The sequence below is a fragment of the Laccaria bicolor genome, genomic scaffold (assembly GCF_000143565.1).
Source record: "Laccaria bicolor S238N-H82 LACBIscaffold_3 genomic scaffold, whole genome shotgun sequence".
Lineage (NCBI taxonomy): Eukaryota > Fungi > Basidiomycota > Agaricomycetes > Agaricales > Hydnangiaceae > Laccaria > Laccaria bicolor.
Genome location: NW_001889874.1, coordinates 1946012 through 1963429, shown reverse-complemented (window position 1 = coordinate 1963429; position 17418 = coordinate 1946012). Strand labels below are relative to the sequence as shown.

Genomic DNA, 17418 nt, shown 5'->3' with positions numbered 1-17418 from the left:
GAGCTATGAGCAGGAAGTCATTGATTTGTGAGTTTTTCTTGCGATTCTCTTATCTTGGAGCCATTTTTAAGTGGCGGTACCTGATCGCATGTGCCTGACTGCGGGGTTTCCCTGCGATTATAGTCTGCCCATTCATTCTTATCTCTCACCTTTTTTTTTTTCGCGTAACTTTCGCCATTGGCTTTCTCTACCACACATGGCCGATTTCACATCCACCTCAACGTCACCTTATACTGACGTTTTTGATGGTGGCGTGCAGAGACGTATGGGAAACGGTGTTTTGTCAAGACATATGCGAGAGCCTCACCTGGCATGTGTTTGAAACACCACCAGAAAAGGTGTACGTTCTTTCCATAGCTATCATCTAACGCATCAAGTTTTGACTTGTTTCCTTAAATACCTATTTAGCCTTGAGATTGGATGCGGTGCGTCCCAATTGCTTTATGACGACACAGGGTCTGATCGCCTTGCATGTTTTCAGGGACTGGTACATGGATATTAAACTGCGCAAGGTCTTGGAAGGTTTGTTCCATTTCTGGTTGTCCGTGTTCGTAGGAGCGCTGATATAGCTTCGCGTTGTAAAGGATACCAAATTCGTTGGTAAGTCATCCGGTAAATTCAAATGTGCGGCCTCTTTCATGATACCCGTAACCCATAGGCCTTGACATTGTTCCCCTATTTCCCAACATGCCGCACATTTACCCACCTGACTTGGAAAAGAGAATCACATGGGTGCAAGGAAACCTGTACGTCGTTATTATTTTGAACTCTGCAGCATTTGCTCAAAATTCAAATTTGAAGTCTCGCAGGACTTCCTTTCCCTGACGGAGAGTTTGATTTCGTGTATGTGCTCCCCATTGCACTTTTTTGTTTGTCTTTTTATTTAAAAGTGTGTCAGGCATATCAAAAGGATAGCTCTCGGAGTTCCGGAAGACAAAGTGGGTCATTTGCTTTTATCTTCTTCTCTTCGTTCGTGTGGTGGCTTACTATCGTACCCAGTGGGATGCTCTCTTTGATGAAATCTCGCGTGTGATGAAGCCTGGTGCTGCTTTCGAGGTACAGCAATCATTTTGAATGATGGGGGAACCCAAACTCAAGCTTCTATCTTTACTTGCAGATGATTGAGGAGGATCTGTTTTTCCCTGGAAGACCAGCCGACAGCGACGGAGAATCAGATCGCGAGAGCGAGATTGACTCGCCAAGTTCTCGACGTAACTCAGTCGGAGCCGCAATAACCAACGGCAAAGGCACGGAGGAAGTTTGTGAAACGTCAGGGTCTCCTGCTACGCCTACCACGGGTACACCCCAATCGCCCCTGCGGTCAGGCTCACTCGCCCAATCGCATTCTACTTCGTTCTCGAGCAGTGTAAAGAAAGACAATGCAGTTGCGTCCACTACTCCTCCCAACTCTCCACCAACCGTTATGACCATGGTCCCACCGCACTCCCGCTCAAGCAATCGTCCCCTGCTATACGTGAAGACAGCGAAGCCAAATCATAGTCCTTACGGTCACCTCCAGCTCGTGGGCTTAGGAGCCCCACGACATCAATCGTCGTTGTTCGGAGGATCGGCTATTTCGCTAATGGGTTCGATGGGCCATGCTTCTTCAGAGACAGATAGCCACCTTTTTAAGCGACCGAGATCGTCCTCGATACTCAATTCTAGCACTTCCACCAACCCGACGATGAATGATTCTAACTCGCCACAAAACTTGCGGTCACCGCCAGTTGCGGAGAGTGTCAATGGTACTGGCCCTTCAAAGGTGGCACCCTTCTTACTTAGGACGCTATCCAAGGCACCGATGAATCCAAGAGACCATTCCCTATTGGAAATTATTTATAATGAGATGCTAGCATCCAGGTTTATCAATATTTCCCCGCTTTCGTTACTTACGACCTATCTAGAATATCATTTTAAAGGTAAGGTTCGAGCCCGACTTTAGAAATTCCTTATCACATCTTCGTTACAGATACACGGACACACCCTCCTCTGCAGTATACATTCCCCCCCATGCCTGTCAAGCCCTCTGACACCTCAAGCGTTCAACGGGATGCGAACTCTGATGATTCTGACCTTGAAGAGGAAGGCAGTTCCAATCGGTTTCAGTCATATAGAACGAGAAACTCGCCAGGGCCAGACCCACACAGTATCCATAAGTTATCTAGTCAAAGCATTCTCCACCACACATCACCCTATGTCATTCTCGACGAAGCACGCAGCCCTGCCTACTCCCCTTCGACCAAGGCCGTTTTTCCGACGAAGAAAAACAATGATTGCAAGCTGGAATACAACAGGAGAACACAGTCCAGGCTTCCCAACCAGACATTACATATCGATCTCAGAACCCTCAATCTCCACCTCGCTATTCGAGCGAAAGAGATCCTCGCATGTTCGGAGTCTATGTGGGAATGGGTACTAGAGTACCAGGCGAAAGTTCAAGCACAAGAGAAACTCGGTAGACCTAGGCCAATTTCATTTGAAGCATCTCATCCTGGCATGTCACAAACCTCCATCGTCTCAGGCAATAGTTCCACTTCGACTGAATCAACGAAGAGCGCTCTTTTGGAGATAACTCGGGACGATTTTGACTACATCCTGAGCAATTTTGAGCTGTACGTTGTCTGTGGCCTCGTTTGTTTCTATCTCACTCAAATTTTATTGCAGAGATATGCAAGATCAGATTTCGCTTGGCCATGCCCTCAAAGAACGCTTCTCTTGGTCTGTTCTTTCGTCATCACCGTCTATTAATCGCAAGGCTTTTGATGCTGCCTGTGAAAAGTATGATCAGTGGGTGGCGCAGCAGCGACAACAAACGTCTTCCCACTCTTTCCGCCACGTTCATGATCACCACTCAAGCAACCTCCTCTCTAATTCTGACAAGGTTTCAGACACTCCCAACACAATCAGCTCTCGGGAGGGCATGGCACGCAACCAATCCATCTCGTCACATACGGGAGAGGGAGAATCGTTGAAACCTACACCCTTACCGCATGACGCAACCGTCCATTTCGCATCGCATTCCCCAACGGCAAGCGGTCAATCGACCGTGCCTTCACCGACGCAGAGATTGAGTCGGTCCGTGCGCGTCTTTGTCGCGTGGAAGGCGTAAAAATGTGTCATCACGTCCGTAATGGAGCTTCCTCAACGACTCGTGGACAGACGACATGTGTCACTTTCTTGCGATCTTGGTTTTATTGCGCGAGAAAAGGAGCAATGCCTACTTTTGCCAAGGGGAGATCCAGGGATTTCCTTTCCTTTTATATTTCGACTGTGGCCGTCGTTTCAGGATATTTTATGCAACACGATCGACAACTCAGGAAGGTAGATGCATTTCCTTTCTTGATTATCCTGCACATTTGTTGTTTTTATGCGTGCATCTCAGTTGTAGCAACTATATCAACGTCACATTTTTATTTTAACGTTATCACATTGCACAGGCTCAATCATTGTAATCCATCATGCACATTGCAATCTACTTCTAATCCTGGCCCCTTTCATCTGCCCATTTTTTCAAGCTCATCCAAGTCTTCAAATTCCATTCATCACCTTTTCAAACGTCGCGAGCCCCCCACATCGTTTGACGTTCCTGAAGTGCTCCCACATGACCTGGCCATCATCAAACGGTATGTTCTCCCTGATGCTGCGGGTGCATATTTTGATTGACTTTTACTTAGCTCAGTTCCACTTTTCTATTAATCCGCAGAGTTTTCTGATTTCCCTTGGCCCTCTCTCTGATGATATAGCACGCAAGTTTGGTGTGTGGCCCCCAACTCCACCGGCGTGTCACATCCGCAGCGCAGGTTCCACTCGGAACTTGTAGAGATACCTGGGACGTGCGGCACGACTGCCAGTGACGCGCAGGTTCCTACAAAAACGTCTGGGAACACACGCACGAATCGGAAATTGACGACATAGATCTTAAGCATCTAACGGGGCGCTCACATCTTTAGATCTGTTTGCATCTTTCTCACCAGCCCCGGCGAAATTCCGCCACCGATTCCGAGAGGCTCGCAAGCGGACTTGAAATCTTTGGACATGGGATTGATCGCTGAGATGATGCAGTGGGTGACAAAAAATAAGCTTTCCATGGCTGAAGCGCGCGGTTATAGAGTGCCTCAACTTCGGATCGAAAGTAGGAGGACAGGAGGACAATTGATAAGGAGTTTGAAGAACCACCACCACTTCGTCAACGTGTCGGGGATCCCTGTGGTGTTAACAGTCGTGCACACGACCAAGACTAAGCGAGAGAGCCAAGGCGACGATCGACTGACGTTTGAGATTCAGGGTGAACACCGCTTTTGTCTTCTAGATCTGACCCAAGGGTTTTTGCTCTTGCTCAAAGTCGAGGTAAGAATACAGTTTCAACATACTGATTGAGCTAACGTACACGTCTATTCAACACTACACTGCCAGCTAAAAAAAGATATCGTTAGGAAGAGACAACTAAATTTGCAGAAGTATGTACACCAAAAAACAAAGCCCAATGTCCATGCTGGGTGTATCATACTATACCTACATACGCGTGTCGAAAAGAGTTGAGATCGTAAGGCTTCGTATCAAACAGAGGCAACGGGTGAAAATTACACGATCGACTTGTTAATCAAATGATAGAGGCGGGGGGAAGCATAAAGAGGAAGAGAAAGGCAGAACAGCTAAAGAAATGGTTAGAAAAAAGTGGACTGATGCAAAGTGACCCAGCAACAAAGAGTAATGAAAGAGGAGTCGATTCTTCTTATCTCCTCCCATAGTGACCCCCTTGGCTGACTTGTTGTTGAGGAGACGCCCAATGCCCATGTTGTGCAGCAGCAGCAGCCAGTCCACCAAGTTGTTGACCTGGTGCACCTGCAGGTGGTCCACCCGGAGGAGGGTAAGAGTAACCACTTTGAGACATCATATGGGAGCCATACATGTTAGCGTCATGTTGCTGATGATGTTGTTGTTGACCTGGGTGGTGGTAGGAGCCCCCTGTGTACTGTGCTGGAGACGACGCCGGAACTTGCTGGTGTTGTTGCTGAGGGGACGTGGGGGACGCCAAGGAGATTTGAGGTTGTGGTGGTTGCTGTTGTTGGTGAGCAGGGTGGGGCTGGGACCCCTGCCCACCTGGGGGAATTGATAACGGAGGAGGAATTGAGGAATTCGGTGAATGAGGTGACGTGGCCCCACGAGCGTTTGAAGGACTTGCGGAACTAGGGCCAGTAGTGGAAGACGCACGGCGACGACGCTTGTCGCCAGAGGTAGGACGACCGCTGTGCGCAGCAGCAGCGTCGTCGTGGTGGTCATCGTCGGCGTCGTCTTCCTTGACGCTTTGACCAGCAGAAGTGCCACTGATAGACAGACCTCCAGGAAGGTTATTAGCACCTTGCTGAGGACCAGGAATGCTCATAGCAGCCGATGTGCGACCGAGAGGGGGACCGACAGGCATATTGGATGGCAAGGAGCCATGGGGGGCGTTGAGGCATGCTTGGATGAGATTTTTGCCCTCTGGCTGTGTGACGAGAGGCTGAAGCTTTGCAGTAGTAAAGGTGTATACGAGGCCCGTCTCTGATACGACGAGGAGCAAAACCTGGGTGCCTGTGAGAGTGGACAGCTCATAGGCCTGATTGGGTTAGGGTGAGCGGTGTGTGTGAATGGATGAGTTGGGAATAAGTGTTACCTTTTTCATAATGCCTGTAAATAGACATGTGAGAAGCTGAGAGAGGCAGCTGGAGGAAAAGAACATATACCTGCTTTCCTTTTGGAGAACGTTATATGACGTCGAGATTTATCTTGAATAAATTCGATCTTGATCTTGCGTCTGCCCGCCTTCTTGTCAGACTTGGGTTTGTCCTCGTCCTCGTCGTCCTCACCAGCACTGTCAACCGCATCATGGTCGTTGATGAACGCGTCGTCCACTACAGCGGGTGGGCCGGACGGTGGAGGAGGGTGGCCATCTGCGGGTGCTGGGTTTCCAGGGTGCATGTCGAGGGTTCGTTGGCGCTTGCGCATTGTTGGGGAAGTGGGTTGCCCTGTGTTCTGCAAGGCGTCAATAGATGGGTGGTGGGATCCGGAAAGGGAAGGAAGAGAGGTCGCGGTGTTGGAATACGAATGACCGTACGATGATGGGACATGGCTGGAAGCCATGGGAAAGGGCAAGAAAAAACGGACTAACAGGAAAGGGGGTGCGCGAATACGCGGCCGTCGTGATGAGTGGTGCCGGGGACGTCTGTAAGAGTGTGGAGGACGTCAAAGACAGCGACGAGCTTGGAGTTACGGAGCCTGACCGGAAAAGGAATTGTGTGGGAGGGCGAAAAGGGAAGGTTGATCAGGAGCTGTTTTTGAAGACTCGAGCCAACATAAACGACCATCAACACGACAACAACAAACACAAACCCGATATGGTCATACATGTCACACAGACGTGTTATAGTCACAGGCACTCCTCACGATTCCCGCTGTCGTCCGTAGCTGCAGAGAGTGCTGCATCCAGGGGGATTGCTGTTGACTACAGAGGACTTTACCAACCACATCTCATTGAGGACCAGCTGAGGCAACCGATAATGCATGGCCAACGGCGCCCACGGTCAAGCAGCGTGACCGATAGCCTCACAGCCCTCATCGGCTGATGCATCCTGTTTAGGAAAGTCCAGATATAAATCTGGAACGATCCCTGCCCTTATCTTCATGGCGATTGCACACTCAACGCCCTACACAATCGTCTCCCCGCTCCCCTCTTCCGGTCACGAGCGCCATACAATGTCTCCATTGCCATCTCACGCACTTCATAAAACAGCTTCGTTCATTCATTTTCTTCTATATCGAATTCTTTTCGGTCATCTCTGTCATGTTTTTGATTCCGCTTCTCGACCCTGGAATTATGTAACACCTTAGGAACACATCCATCCCATTCTGTCCCTTACTTTACTCGGCTTCTCCCTCCGAGCTGCCACCCACGCAGGCTGGAAGACAGTTTGCCGAGTAATTCGAAGCACAAGATGAAGTAAAGCCATTCACCGGCTTATGATACGCCGACATTAGCTTCAACAAAATTTTCACTACAAAAAATACATGAAAATTTGTTCTATAACTGTGCCAAAATTCAGAACGACTTAAACACCTCTGCTGCGCTGGTGGTACGGTATCATTGGCTGGTGGACGACTGTCTTCTCAAGAACTAGAAATTTGCGCGACGCCGAGATAAAACTGAATCCAATCCCTTAAATTGTTTCTACAGATATCATCGAAGCCCACTCAATACAAAACGTAGTACACACAACACCGTCGTCAATCCCGTCAAACTCAAAGCACACAAAAGAAACCCCAGTAAAGCGACAAAGGACTGAAAGGGAAGCGATCCTTGGCGCATTCTCTGCTTGATCTGCCCCATATCCCCCACCCAAAGTCTCCTCAGCATGCCTCAAGGTTGATGGCGCCACAGTTGCGCTCTTTACACCCGCCACCAGACTTTTTTTTCAATAGATTTCAGTTTCTCCCAGGATCCTTTTTTTTTTTTTTGTTTCTACACAATCTTCTCCTTCATCCAGCCCAAGATGCCATCATTCCAACCGGCCTCCATTCGCAGGAGTGCGGGCAAAGAGGGCGATATTGGCGAAGTCTTCACCTTCTCCGTTCTTTCAAGATCACAAGGAGCACGGCATGGTCAATCAGTCGGTCGGTCCAGGGCAAGTCGGCGGGCTCGATCCGTCCAGTAAACATGGTCCTTGAATAGAGCGTCCAACTTGGTGACATGGAGGCCATTTCGGATTCCGACCACATGGCTACCTGGGTGGAGGCGGGGGCGGAGGCCCCAGCGTGGTCAAAGCTTGTGCGACACGCTCTTCAAAAGCAGGCCGTGGTGTCTTGAGGTTTGCTTGCTGGAGAGCTACAGTGACCTTGGCAACAGAAACATTGTACTTGGCGAGCCAAAAGTCTGGCAAAACGCTGCACAGAAACTCAGCTGTGTCTTGATCTGGAAAAAAACGAGAAGATTGGAAGAAAGAGGAGAAAAGAAAGGGAGGAAAGGTTGGGAAGAGTGGGGCGGGAAAGAAAGAAGGAAAAAAAGAAACGCAACGCGACCGCATGAGCGAACCCCAGCAACAGGAGCCAACCCACACGACGTACCGCTCGGCTCGACGCCACCCATCGAGATTAACCTGCTCAAATGTAAATCTTCGCATTCCTCGTCCCGACAAGTCCCACCTCCAGGAACTTCGTATTGACAGACTTGCTTGGTCGGGTCAAGGACCTTGCTGGCTGTAGCTAATTTTAGTGGTTTCAAGGTCGGGAGAGGAAAATATGTAGGGGTAGTATAAGAAGAAGAAGACGTAAGGTATCCAGAAGGATCAGATGGAGAAGATGATTGGGAGGCTGAAACAAATTGAAGAGGATCTTGATAGGCTGAAGTCATTAGAGGCGAGCGGACACATAATAGAGGGCACAAGTCGAAAGGTGAATCGTAAATCGGAAACTGTTCATGTCTTCCTTTTACAGCTTCTGAGTTTACCGGGAGCAGATTTGCGTCTGGCTTTTGGCGGGCTGATTTCGGGTTCCGTACCTAACAGAAAAGAGAAACATTGTCAGAAAATGCGAAGTTCCCTCGCAGGAACCTGGAACAATGGGTCCCTCGCCTGCGACAAAGGGAAGGTAACGAACTCCTGGGACGCACCTGTGCCGACGAGGACGATTCCGGGTCAACGTCGACAGACTCATCCATCTGTGACTCCTGTTGAAATTCCAAGATCGACGATTGAGAGACCTGTAATGGCATCAAAGGAGAAGACGTATCGAGCACATCGAAACATCAAGATGATGGGGGAAGGGGGGATAAACAAAATGATTGGGTTAGGAATGCCGTGCCTTGCGGCGAGAAAGAAAGATTCTTGCCACTTCAATGTCCTGTCCCTCCAGCTCAGAGTCTGGTATTGTCAAGTAGGAATTCATAAAGGGAAAGGTGTTTAAGAAATCAATAACGGGGCACGAATTGAAGGTAGTGGCATCCAGGATATGTAGGAAGTTGAAAAGAGAGAAAAAAACAGGAACGCACATCGCAGCGCCACGGGTGGGATTGACGTGTATGATGACACACGAGGTAAAGGGGGAGCAGTTGCGCAGTCGTTGAAGATTCGGGAACACAGAAGGATTGAACGACGGGATGAAATAATATAGGAATGAGAGACAGCAACACATCATGGTCAGTGGAAGGAGCCGATGCCGAAGGACAAGTCAACGAAGAGGAAACTTGCCTTGTTTTGCAGGTATTGATCGTGGACTCGCGGGAGCTTGTAGGTCATTATCATCATCATCATCATCATCATCTGCATATTGAAAAGAAACAGATCATCAGTCGGGGTCCAGGAGCAGTCAGCGGAAAGGGGACCATCAGGAGATTTGCTTGGGCTTTCACGGGCCTGCACACCTAATGACGGAGTGCGCTCGTCGGATAGAGTGGACTGTTCTAAGAGAGATGTGAATACCCCTAATCACCAAACGAGGATCTCGACACTCACGAGGGGTGGTAGAATGCGAAGAATGGTCGCTAACGTTATTAATCGAATCCTCCCCAAATCGAAAGAGTACAGATGATTCATCCTCTTCCTGTTTGATGGGAGCCAAAGATTCGCTGGTATCCAGATTGGACATGGATCGCGAAATCTGGTAGTGGGACTGGTTAGAAAGGAATCATGTCACAGTAAGAGGCATACTGCGAGTTTCTTGAACCGACTCTGCTCCCGTTCGGCTATCAACTGTTTCATTCGAAGAATTTCGAGCTCCTTTTCCATTAACACAGCAGGTGACATGTTCCCTGAAGGAGGTCTCGTTGGGCCAGGCGATGCAGCCAAACTATATTTGCGCTTCATTGGTCCGCGGTGTACGTCTCCACCCGCGTCTTCCCCTTCGCTGTCGCTCAGGTCGATGACACATTTTCCCGGTCGAAGGTTTGTGAAATTTGCACCTCCAGTTCTCCGTCGCGTGAGTGGGTAGCCATTTGCGTGCTCATGTCCGTTTCCCGATCCATTGCTTCGAGGGGCAGAATCAAAGTCGACAAAATCTGCGGCGACGGGCCGCTTAGCTCCCCTCCGTTGAAAGCCATGAACGTCCGGTGTGGAAGGCTCACTGGGGCCAACATCAGTCATTGATAGTCCTGAACCAAAAGTGGCAACCAAGTCGGAAGAAGGAGCACGCGTGGCCCCGAGTTCCATTGGAAACTTGGGTATAAACTCTGATGGCACAGCAGAAGATTGGGTACGTGGACCGTCTCGAGGTGCAATCCCCAGGCCAGGAATGTCATCTACATCCATCTCAGCCGCTTCTACCTGTTCTGCGGGGCCAGGAGTGCTACCAGTGGACGGGATGGGACCAATGCTGTTGAGAAAGTCGTCCACACTTTCCGTAGGCACAGCAGACATCATTTCCACGTCCTGATTTATCGCACCTGTCGTGATTACGGAAGTTGCATCCGTATATGCCAGTTGCTTCAGCTTCCGTGAAGCCTGAACTGCTTTACGAGCCATGAGTTCCTGACGCCGCTGCCGCTCCATGTCGTGCAAGTCTCCGGCAGTAGGACTTCCAGCGGAAGAAGGCGGTGATAGAACTGCCATTGGTGGTGTCCGCCTCTTTTGTCGAGGGTCCGTAAGTGTACTGGAAGAAGCTAGAGATGAACCCGACACAGAACGGCGTATGGCCTCCGGAAGTGGAGGAGGGGGCATCAAAGTAGGACGGCGAAACGCAAGGACGGCATCAGGGGTGTATGGAATTAGGCCAGTGATATCAAGGTTTTGCGGAAGGCGAAGATTGAGTTCGGTGAAAACATAATATATTATTTCACGAGTGAGCCCACAATCAACCAAATATTCAGGTGGGACACCCCATCCGAGAATATCGAGAACGATATCCTTTGCGGTGTCGTACTCAGATTGTGTAACTAGAGCATAAATAAACGCAGTGAGCCCCTTTGGTCAGCACGGACAAAACAAGACAAAGACTGACGAGGTAAGCCAGGGCGAACTTGATCAGCACTGACAAGGACTGAAGAGTTATCAACGTGGTTAACGCCTTGCAGAAGAGGCTTCGATGGGGCAGGTTGATTATCGTGAGATGCTCTAGATACGGGAGAAAAATTTGGAGTCCGGTCCGCAAGTGGTAGACGTGGTAATTCTGCAGCAGGCACCCGCCTTGGCGATGTTAGAAAACTCACGTCAACATTCTTAGAATATACTGGAGATGGCGAGGGCTTCCCCTGTGTCGGAGAGGGATTGGGAGCTAGAGATGGCAGTGAGGTTTCCTCCTCGTCGCTTATCTCGCCCTCCTCGCGCATCTGGAGATCTCTATTCTTTGTGTCTGGAGGCTGAGCGGGCGACACCGGCGGTGAATTTGCAGTGATGTTCGATGGCTTGGAGGTGTCCATAGAGTGATCGGGTGCATCCCCTTGACCATAATCAAGCTGGAAGGCGTCGCTTGCTGGAAGGGGCCTGGAAAACGAAGAGGACTGTTCAAGTGCAGGCTTTCGACGCTTAGCCTTGAGGGTTAGAAGAGCAGCAGCGCGGAGCGAAGATGGGTCTGCTAAAGCCAGGGATGGTGACTGAGAGTCCATTACGGCTAGGACGATGAGAGTAGATATGCAAAAATAAAAAGGGCTCTCAAGGACGTGGGCCCACAGCTGAGGAAAGGCGAGGGATGACCAAGGATAAGTAACTGAGGTGGCTTGGAGCTGGCAGAAATCACCCGATTACCAACTACCTTTTCGCCAACATACGTGGGAACTACATCTTGTGCACGGACCCAACGAACTTTGGACTTGATATTTGAATTTCCATGTTCTTTCTTCAATTATCAAAATCGGAATCAATAATGGCAAAGGCGTACGTACGCCCAGATGCCGTTCGGGGTGTTCATATTCATGCATGCTGCCCCCTTTCACGAGCCAAGTGGGTGTATCTATATAAGGTCGGACGCCATGACCATCAAACTCGATATTCATGAGCCACGCTTATTCTCTAATTCGGGAAACTTTTCCAGGGAAATCTACATTCAGTGTAGACGACATCCCAGTTTTGTCTGGCAAAGTCATCATCGTCACAGGCGCAAATACTGGTGAGCATTGATTTTGTGTTTAATGTGGTTGCTTATCCTTCGCAATAATGTCTAGGAGTTGGAAAAGAAACAGTCAAGGTGCTGAATCCTCTCAACGTGAACAGTCACCGAGCTCTAACACAAATTAGGCTTTACTTGCACACAATGCCAAAGTCTACATTGCTGTACGGAGCCAAGAAAAGGCCGAGGAGGCCATCAAGGATCTGAGGGAGGAAACAGGCAAAGACGCCCACTTCCTGAAACTTGACCTTGCGGACTTGAAGTCTATCGAGGCCGCGGTAAAGACGTTTACAAGGCAAGGACCCACCACGGTATCTCAGTAGAATGGCATGCTTAAACCTCGGATAATAGCCAGGAGAAAGAACTTCACGTCCTTTACAACAACGCGTTAGTTTCGGCTCAGTGTTAAAGCACTTGAAGCTAACTAACACGGTTGATCAGCGGAGTGATGGGTCCACCCATCGACCAAGTAACAGCACAGGGCTACGATCTCCAATTTGGAGTACACGTTCTCGGTAAGATCTCTTTCTTCTGCGAAATCCCCATTCTCATTCTGTATCCAGGCCCATTTTCCCTCACCAAACTTCTCCTTCCAACGCTCATCGCCACAGCCAAAAGCAGCCCTGACGGCAAAGTGCGGGTCATAAACACTTCGTCCTCCCTTCACCTTCTAGGTAATCTCAACTACAACAAGCTAAAGGATGGCCCCGCCAGGCGAAAGTCATCAAGTCTGCTTCTTTACTGCCAGAGCAAATACGTTAGTAAAATTCCAAAAGTTTTACTTGGTAATATGAACATCCCCATTACAGGCAACCGTCATTCTATCGAGCGAACTAGCACGCAGATACGGAGATCAGAGGATTGTTTCTGTATGTCTGAACCCTGGGACTTTGCACTCCGACCTACAACGGCACTTGAATAAAGTGCAATATGCAATCCTGGTTAGTCGCTTTGCTTCTATTGAAGTCCTTCACCCCAAATGATGTACTGCAGAACCTCATTCTTTATCCAACACCGTTTGGCGCCCTAAGCGGACTCTGGGCGGGTACATCTGTTGACGGTGCAAATTTGAATGGCAAAGTAACGTGTTTTTCTTCCCAATGATTAGTCTATGACCCTAACTATCGTCAGTACGTCGTTCCGTGGGCACGCCTTGGTAGTCCCAGAGCGAATGCGCAGGCTCCAGCAACTGGCGAGAAACTTTGGGAATGGATGGAGGAGCAAATCCATTCCACGCTCACGGCGAAAGAGAGCTGAGACGTTAACGTTGTTGGAATCACCGTCGTTGCATTATCATTATAACATGCAAAGCTAACTTTCACCGTTGTTTAGACAATTGACCGTTTTGCCAAGACGATAACCGGACGAGTACTATTCAATTTGCTACTGTTCTACCATCCCTCGTGAAACGCGTCTCCTAAATGCTCCCATCCGCAACCTTAGAACTGCCACTATCAGAGCACAAGCTTGCTTGTTTTCCAACTTGAGTTTCAGGAACCACATTTTGGGTCACTGGTGTTGGAGTTCCACAGGTTCGCGTTGGAGAAGTGTCAGCGTCGCTAAGTTGATGCGATTCAACATGAATGAATATTTCAGGACGGCTGATCCCCCGCGAGTGGAAGACGTCGAGCTTCATTCACCAAGCAATTAATTCAATGCTAATATGCAAAGTCTAGTGGCAGCGACATACCGGCTTCATTAATCCAGAGGTGCTCGATTGGCTAAACCCCATCTCACTGGCAGCAATTGGAGGCGAACGAACACCGATGGCGAAACCATCTGAATCCATTGCGGCAAAGTCCCTGCTTGATGAGAAAAATCTCCAGCCAGCGCGCGCGTTCAGGCTACTCATCAGAGAGTTCGTGTAGAGTTTGCAGAGAGGAAAATTGAAGATAAGATGGCTTTGGGATAATTTTCTCAATTGGTGGGGAAGAGAGAGCGAGAGAAAGAAAGTACTCACGTTCCTGCAGGCTGTCAAGTATCAAGTCAGAGCATCCCACTCAATGGGATTCGGAAACTCACGTCGTGGAGAAAGAAGATCAAGTCTAATGTAGCCACAAGAGAGGTAATCAGGCCCGTTTGCACCGTCACTGCAAGGCCGTGAGTATGACGCGAATCTTCTGACATGTAACACTCACGCCGTATAATTCGATCAATCATGAGATCTGAGCTCTTGAAGCCTGTTTTGTGCTTCCTCTTCGTAAGAAATCAGGGACGCGTTCACGGTTGGCAAATCTTCAAATACTACTAACCCTGGAAGTATCACAGGTTTAGCTATAAATCAGCTAAAAGAATGTGAGTTTTTTTGACTCACAGATACCAAACCAAAATTGAGGTAATCAGAAGGTCACCAACGCTCTCTGCAGCTAGCCAAATAATGACCACGGCCTAGAATGTTAAACATCGTCACACATCGTTGAACAAGATATATAAACGAAAAACGCTTACTTTGAAGTGTCGAAAGTCGACGAAATTAGGAACTGTGCCAGTTTCATATGCGGTGACGATACCGGCTACTACGAACGACGAGGCCATTAAGGTGTAGTTGAGGTCTCTGTTTGAAATTTTTTACCTCCGCCCGAAATTGCGCAGATGAAGACAAGACCGACACATAGCCAGTTATGCGTAAGGACACGAATACGCCAGGCAAAGAAAAGCTGCACAACGCAGGCGATGATACCCTAGAAAATTTGATGGGTCAGTCGGTGATCAACTATAGTGATGTGCCATTAGATACCGTCAAGGCTGGGTCTGATACGTTTGAAAAAAATCAGATCATGACCATGTAGCAAAAAGCGTTGCTGACCTGTAGCAAACACTACTCGGCAGATAAAAAACGAGAAAGATTACGTTGTATGCTACCTAGAAGACACGCAACACTCACGCCAATCAGCTTTTGCCAGAAAAGCGCTATCACCTTCAGCAATATATGAGTCAAAAAACGAGATCGTACGTGTGAAAGAAACCCACCGAAATTGATGATCAACGATTTATAGAGGTACAGAAAGTCAAAAACCGTGTTAACGGTGTCGGCAACGAGCAGAAAGACAACCTGACAGTTATCAATGAGATTTTAGCATCAACCACAGATTTTTGGGACTCGCAAAATATTTCATCCATGTCCTGTCTCTTTCAATGGTACATCAATCGAAATGACGACGAGGGCGGAAGGGTGGATATACACACTTGTTGGACGACGTGAAGTATATGTACACCTGAGTGATCATAATGCCATAAAGGCAGGCGTTAAGCGTGAACCCGACGAGCATGGGTCCATGACTTCAGGTAGAAGACGTGAGGATAGGAGTAGTTCCTAGCCCAGCATCACTTACGCGACCTCTGCAACATTCTTCATTTCGTGATCGTTTCGTCCAATCGAACCGTGATGAAGGCAGCGACGAAGAGAGTGGGAAGAGTATTGGAAAAAGCACAACCACGAAAGGGGAGAAGTACAGTGTAGAACGGGTCCACTCTCGTTGAATGAGCCCAGCTTCTGTGAGCTATATATAAGCCTAGCTCGTCCTGGCCTGGGGGCGAAAGTAGATCGATCCAATGAATATCCCTAGGCTAAGAAGCGTTTTGCCGCTGTCGATCTATTAGTCCGACTCGAACGAACCTCCATGTTGACAAGCCAGAGGACGTTGACGAGTAAGTTGGCGGCGGGACCGTATTTTAGCACTGTCCAAGAATGCAAGGTTAGAGAGAACAGATAGGAGTTTGACGTGCTGTTGTACGATGACATTGGCAGAGGCGACGATCTCAGTGCGATAGCCAGCTTGTTGAACACATGGGGTCAGCCACCTAACCCAAATAACTCAAGACATGCTATCGAACGAGCTATATTGGTAGCCACTGTTCAGGACGCCGATTTGAGCCAAACCAGCAATCATGGAACCTCGAGGACGTCGTGATATCCGTCTCTGTAGTGTGTTGACCTTGAAGAAGTGGTCCTTGATTCGGAAAGTGACAATTATACATTTGCAATTCAACCACGAATTATCACACTAACAGTGACGTCTTGCCCTTCTTATTTTCTACTGTCATCAAGCGCCAACCTGAGCGATGGGAATGGTGCTCCCCAGCCCATCAGCATACTGAAATTCATCCGAATTTTCGTGCTGAAAGGCGAAGGAGGGTTTGAAGGGCGCGTGACAAGAGAACAAATTCGAAACGCACCTCCCACATATCAATTGCGACCTGACAACTCTCCCTGACGACCCTTGGAGCATCTTCTTTGGCCATCCATTCTTGAAGATGAGGAAGGACTTCCGGTGTGGCGATCCCGCCGAGCGCCTCGGCTGCTTCGTGGCGCACCATATCAGATTCTGTTGTATTTCTTAGGACGTCTAAAAGCGGGGGAACAGAATGTGACGACAAGAGCTGGCCGAAAACGAAGGCTATTTCATGTCTAAGATGTGGTTGATCTATCAGTCGTTCCAAAGCATAGAGCTTAGGTGAGTACATACTTGAAGAGAGCACTGTCATCTGAGAAACCAGAAGCAAGGGCGTCAACGGCGGCCGGGGTACCGATATTCCTTAGAGCGAACATGGCGCGATAGCGCTGGAATAAAGGTAAGGACTTATCTACGAGCTCCTTTTGTAGAGCAGAAACCCCATCTCCAGACACATCCTCTGGTTTTGGAGTCCCTTCGAGTAAGCCAGAGCTCGCGGGGGCGGGGTCAATTGAGGTATATAGACTTGTCGTAGTGTTCAGCTCAATAATATAGCAAAGGGATGGACAAGGACCCACGGTCTGGTTGATTCGTTCGAAAGTTGGTGATGTCTTTGACCCTCCTCTGAGTTGTCCCATTCGATTTTAGCGATTGCAATTTCGCATGTTTCCCGAACAGTTCTTTCGGGGTCGGAGAGGAATTGCTTGAGGATGGGGACAGATGACGAGGCAGAAATTGCGCCCATAGCCTCAGCTGCCTGGGTGAACGTCAGATCAAAATGATCTTGTCTGGTATCAGACAAAAACGCACCTCATGCCGTACCATTGGGTCCTCGGATGTATCCTTCAGAACGACCTCAAGGGTGGGGAGGGCCGATGTATTCTTCATCTGCCCAAGACAGTATGCTAGTTCATGCTTGAGCAAGGCTGATGGATCCTTAAAGCCTAAAAGAATTGATTGAAGTTGGACGCTCTGAGTGGACCACATACCTTTTGAGATTATGGCAACAGCATCATCGTTTTTGAGGGCTTTGAGTGTGAATAGAGCACGAAACCTGGTGTGCAGTGGAGCATCTTGGGAGGTGTTGAGGAGACAAGATTCAAGGTTTTTGAGTTCGTCAAGTGAGATGGCGGCGACCATGCTTATCTATGCGAAAGTGATTACTTGGCGGACTTCCAAA

The 17418-nt window shown here is 48.8% G+C and overlaps 9 protein-coding genes across 9 annotated transcripts; 4 read left to right on the top strand and 5 right to left on the bottom strand.

Moving 5' to 3' along the window:
• Window positions 1–245: 245 nt before the first annotated feature.
• Window positions 246–3109, top strand: LACBIDRAFT_308988 (uncharacterized protein; the record flags this gene model as incomplete). Its single annotated transcript, XM_001876170.1, has 11 exons — window positions 246–340; window positions 409–425; window positions 482–522; window positions 570–600; window positions 659–746; window positions 802–843; window positions 899–938; window positions 1000–1056; window positions 1118–1919; window positions 1970–2612; window positions 2665–3109. The coding sequence occupies 11 exons, from the start codon at window positions 246–248 to the stop codon at window positions 3107–3109; spliced, it is 2301 nt and encodes a 766-aa protein (XP_001876205.1).
• A 104-nt stretch (window positions 3110–3213) lies between these two features.
• Window positions 3214–3696, top strand: LACBIDRAFT_308987 (uncharacterized protein; the record flags this gene model as incomplete). Its single annotated transcript, XM_001876169.1, has 2 exons — window positions 3214–3623; window positions 3675–3696. 2 exons carry the CDS (start codon window positions 3214–3216, stop codon window positions 3694–3696), a joined length of 432 nt encoding a protein of 143 aa, XP_001876204.1.
• A 339-nt stretch (window positions 3697–4035) lies between these two features.
• Window positions 4036–4547, top strand: LACBIDRAFT_308986 (uncharacterized protein; the record flags this gene model as incomplete). The annotated part of the gene is made up of 2 exons (XM_001876168.1): window positions 4036–4347; window positions 4434–4547. 2 exons carry the CDS (start codon window positions 4036–4038, stop codon window positions 4545–4547), a joined length of 426 nt encoding a protein of 141 aa, XP_001876203.1.
• Window positions 4548–5443: 896 nt separating this feature from the next.
• On the bottom strand, window positions 5444–5796 carry LACBIDRAFT_150186 (uncharacterized protein; the record flags this gene model as incomplete). The annotated part of the gene is made up of 3 exons (XM_001875754.1): window positions 5444–5596; window positions 5654–5667; window positions 5724–5796. Coding segments are annotated over 3 exons (240 nt in total), but the record flags the coding sequence as incomplete, so codon positions are not given.
• A 1417-nt stretch (window positions 5797–7213) lies between these two features.
• Window positions 7214–7750, bottom strand: LACBIDRAFT_308984 (uncharacterized protein; the record flags this gene model as incomplete). The annotated part of the gene is made up of 1 exon (XM_001875753.1): window positions 7214–7750. The coding sequence occupies exon 1, from the start codon at window positions 7388–7390 to the stop codon at window positions 7214–7216; it is 177 nt and encodes a 58-aa protein (XP_001875788.1). The 5' UTR covers window positions 7391–7750.
• A 108-nt stretch (window positions 7751–7858) lies between these two features.
• Window positions 7859–8383, bottom strand: LACBIDRAFT_308982 (uncharacterized protein; the record flags this gene model as incomplete). The annotated part of the gene is made up of 1 exon (XM_001875752.1): window positions 7859–8383. One exon carries the CDS (start codon window positions 8381–8383, stop codon window positions 7859–7861), a length of 525 nt encoding a protein of 174 aa, XP_001875787.1.
• Window positions 8384–9375: 992 nt separating this feature from the next.
• On the bottom strand, window positions 9376–11566 carry LACBIDRAFT_308981 (uncharacterized protein; the record flags this gene model as incomplete). The annotated part of the gene is made up of 3 exons (XM_001875751.1): window positions 9376–9627; window positions 9678–10897; window positions 10963–11566. 3 exons carry the CDS (start codon window positions 11564–11566, stop codon window positions 9376–9378), a joined length of 2076 nt encoding a protein of 691 aa, XP_001875786.1.
• A 385-nt stretch (window positions 11567–11951) lies between these two features.
• LACBIDRAFT_290827 (uncharacterized protein) lies at window positions 11952–13422 on the top strand (the record flags this gene model as incomplete). The annotated part of the gene is made up of 9 exons (XM_001876167.1): window positions 11952–12066; window positions 12122–12144; window positions 12195–12385; window positions 12418–12453; window positions 12508–12581; window positions 12630–12823; window positions 12876–13007; window positions 13060–13146; window positions 13198–13422. The coding sequence occupies 9 exons, from the start codon at window positions 11952–11954 to the stop codon at window positions 13321–13323; spliced, it is 978 nt and encodes a 325-aa protein (XP_001876202.1). The 3' UTR covers window positions 13324–13422.
• Window positions 13423–15449: 2027 nt separating this feature from the next.
• LACBIDRAFT_292511 (uncharacterized protein) lies at window positions 15450–17378 on the bottom strand (the record flags this gene model as incomplete). Its single annotated transcript, XM_001875750.1, has 8 exons — window positions 15450–15744; window positions 15801–16016; window positions 16076–16184; window positions 16243–16474; window positions 16533–16763; window positions 16817–16995; window positions 17049–17182; window positions 17228–17378. The coding sequence occupies 6 exons, from the start codon at window positions 17376–17378 to the stop codon at window positions 16110–16112; spliced, it is 1002 nt and encodes a 333-aa protein (XP_001875785.1). The 3' UTR covers window positions 15450–15744; window positions 15801–16016; window positions 16076–16109.
• Window positions 17379–17418: the final 40 nt, after the last annotated feature.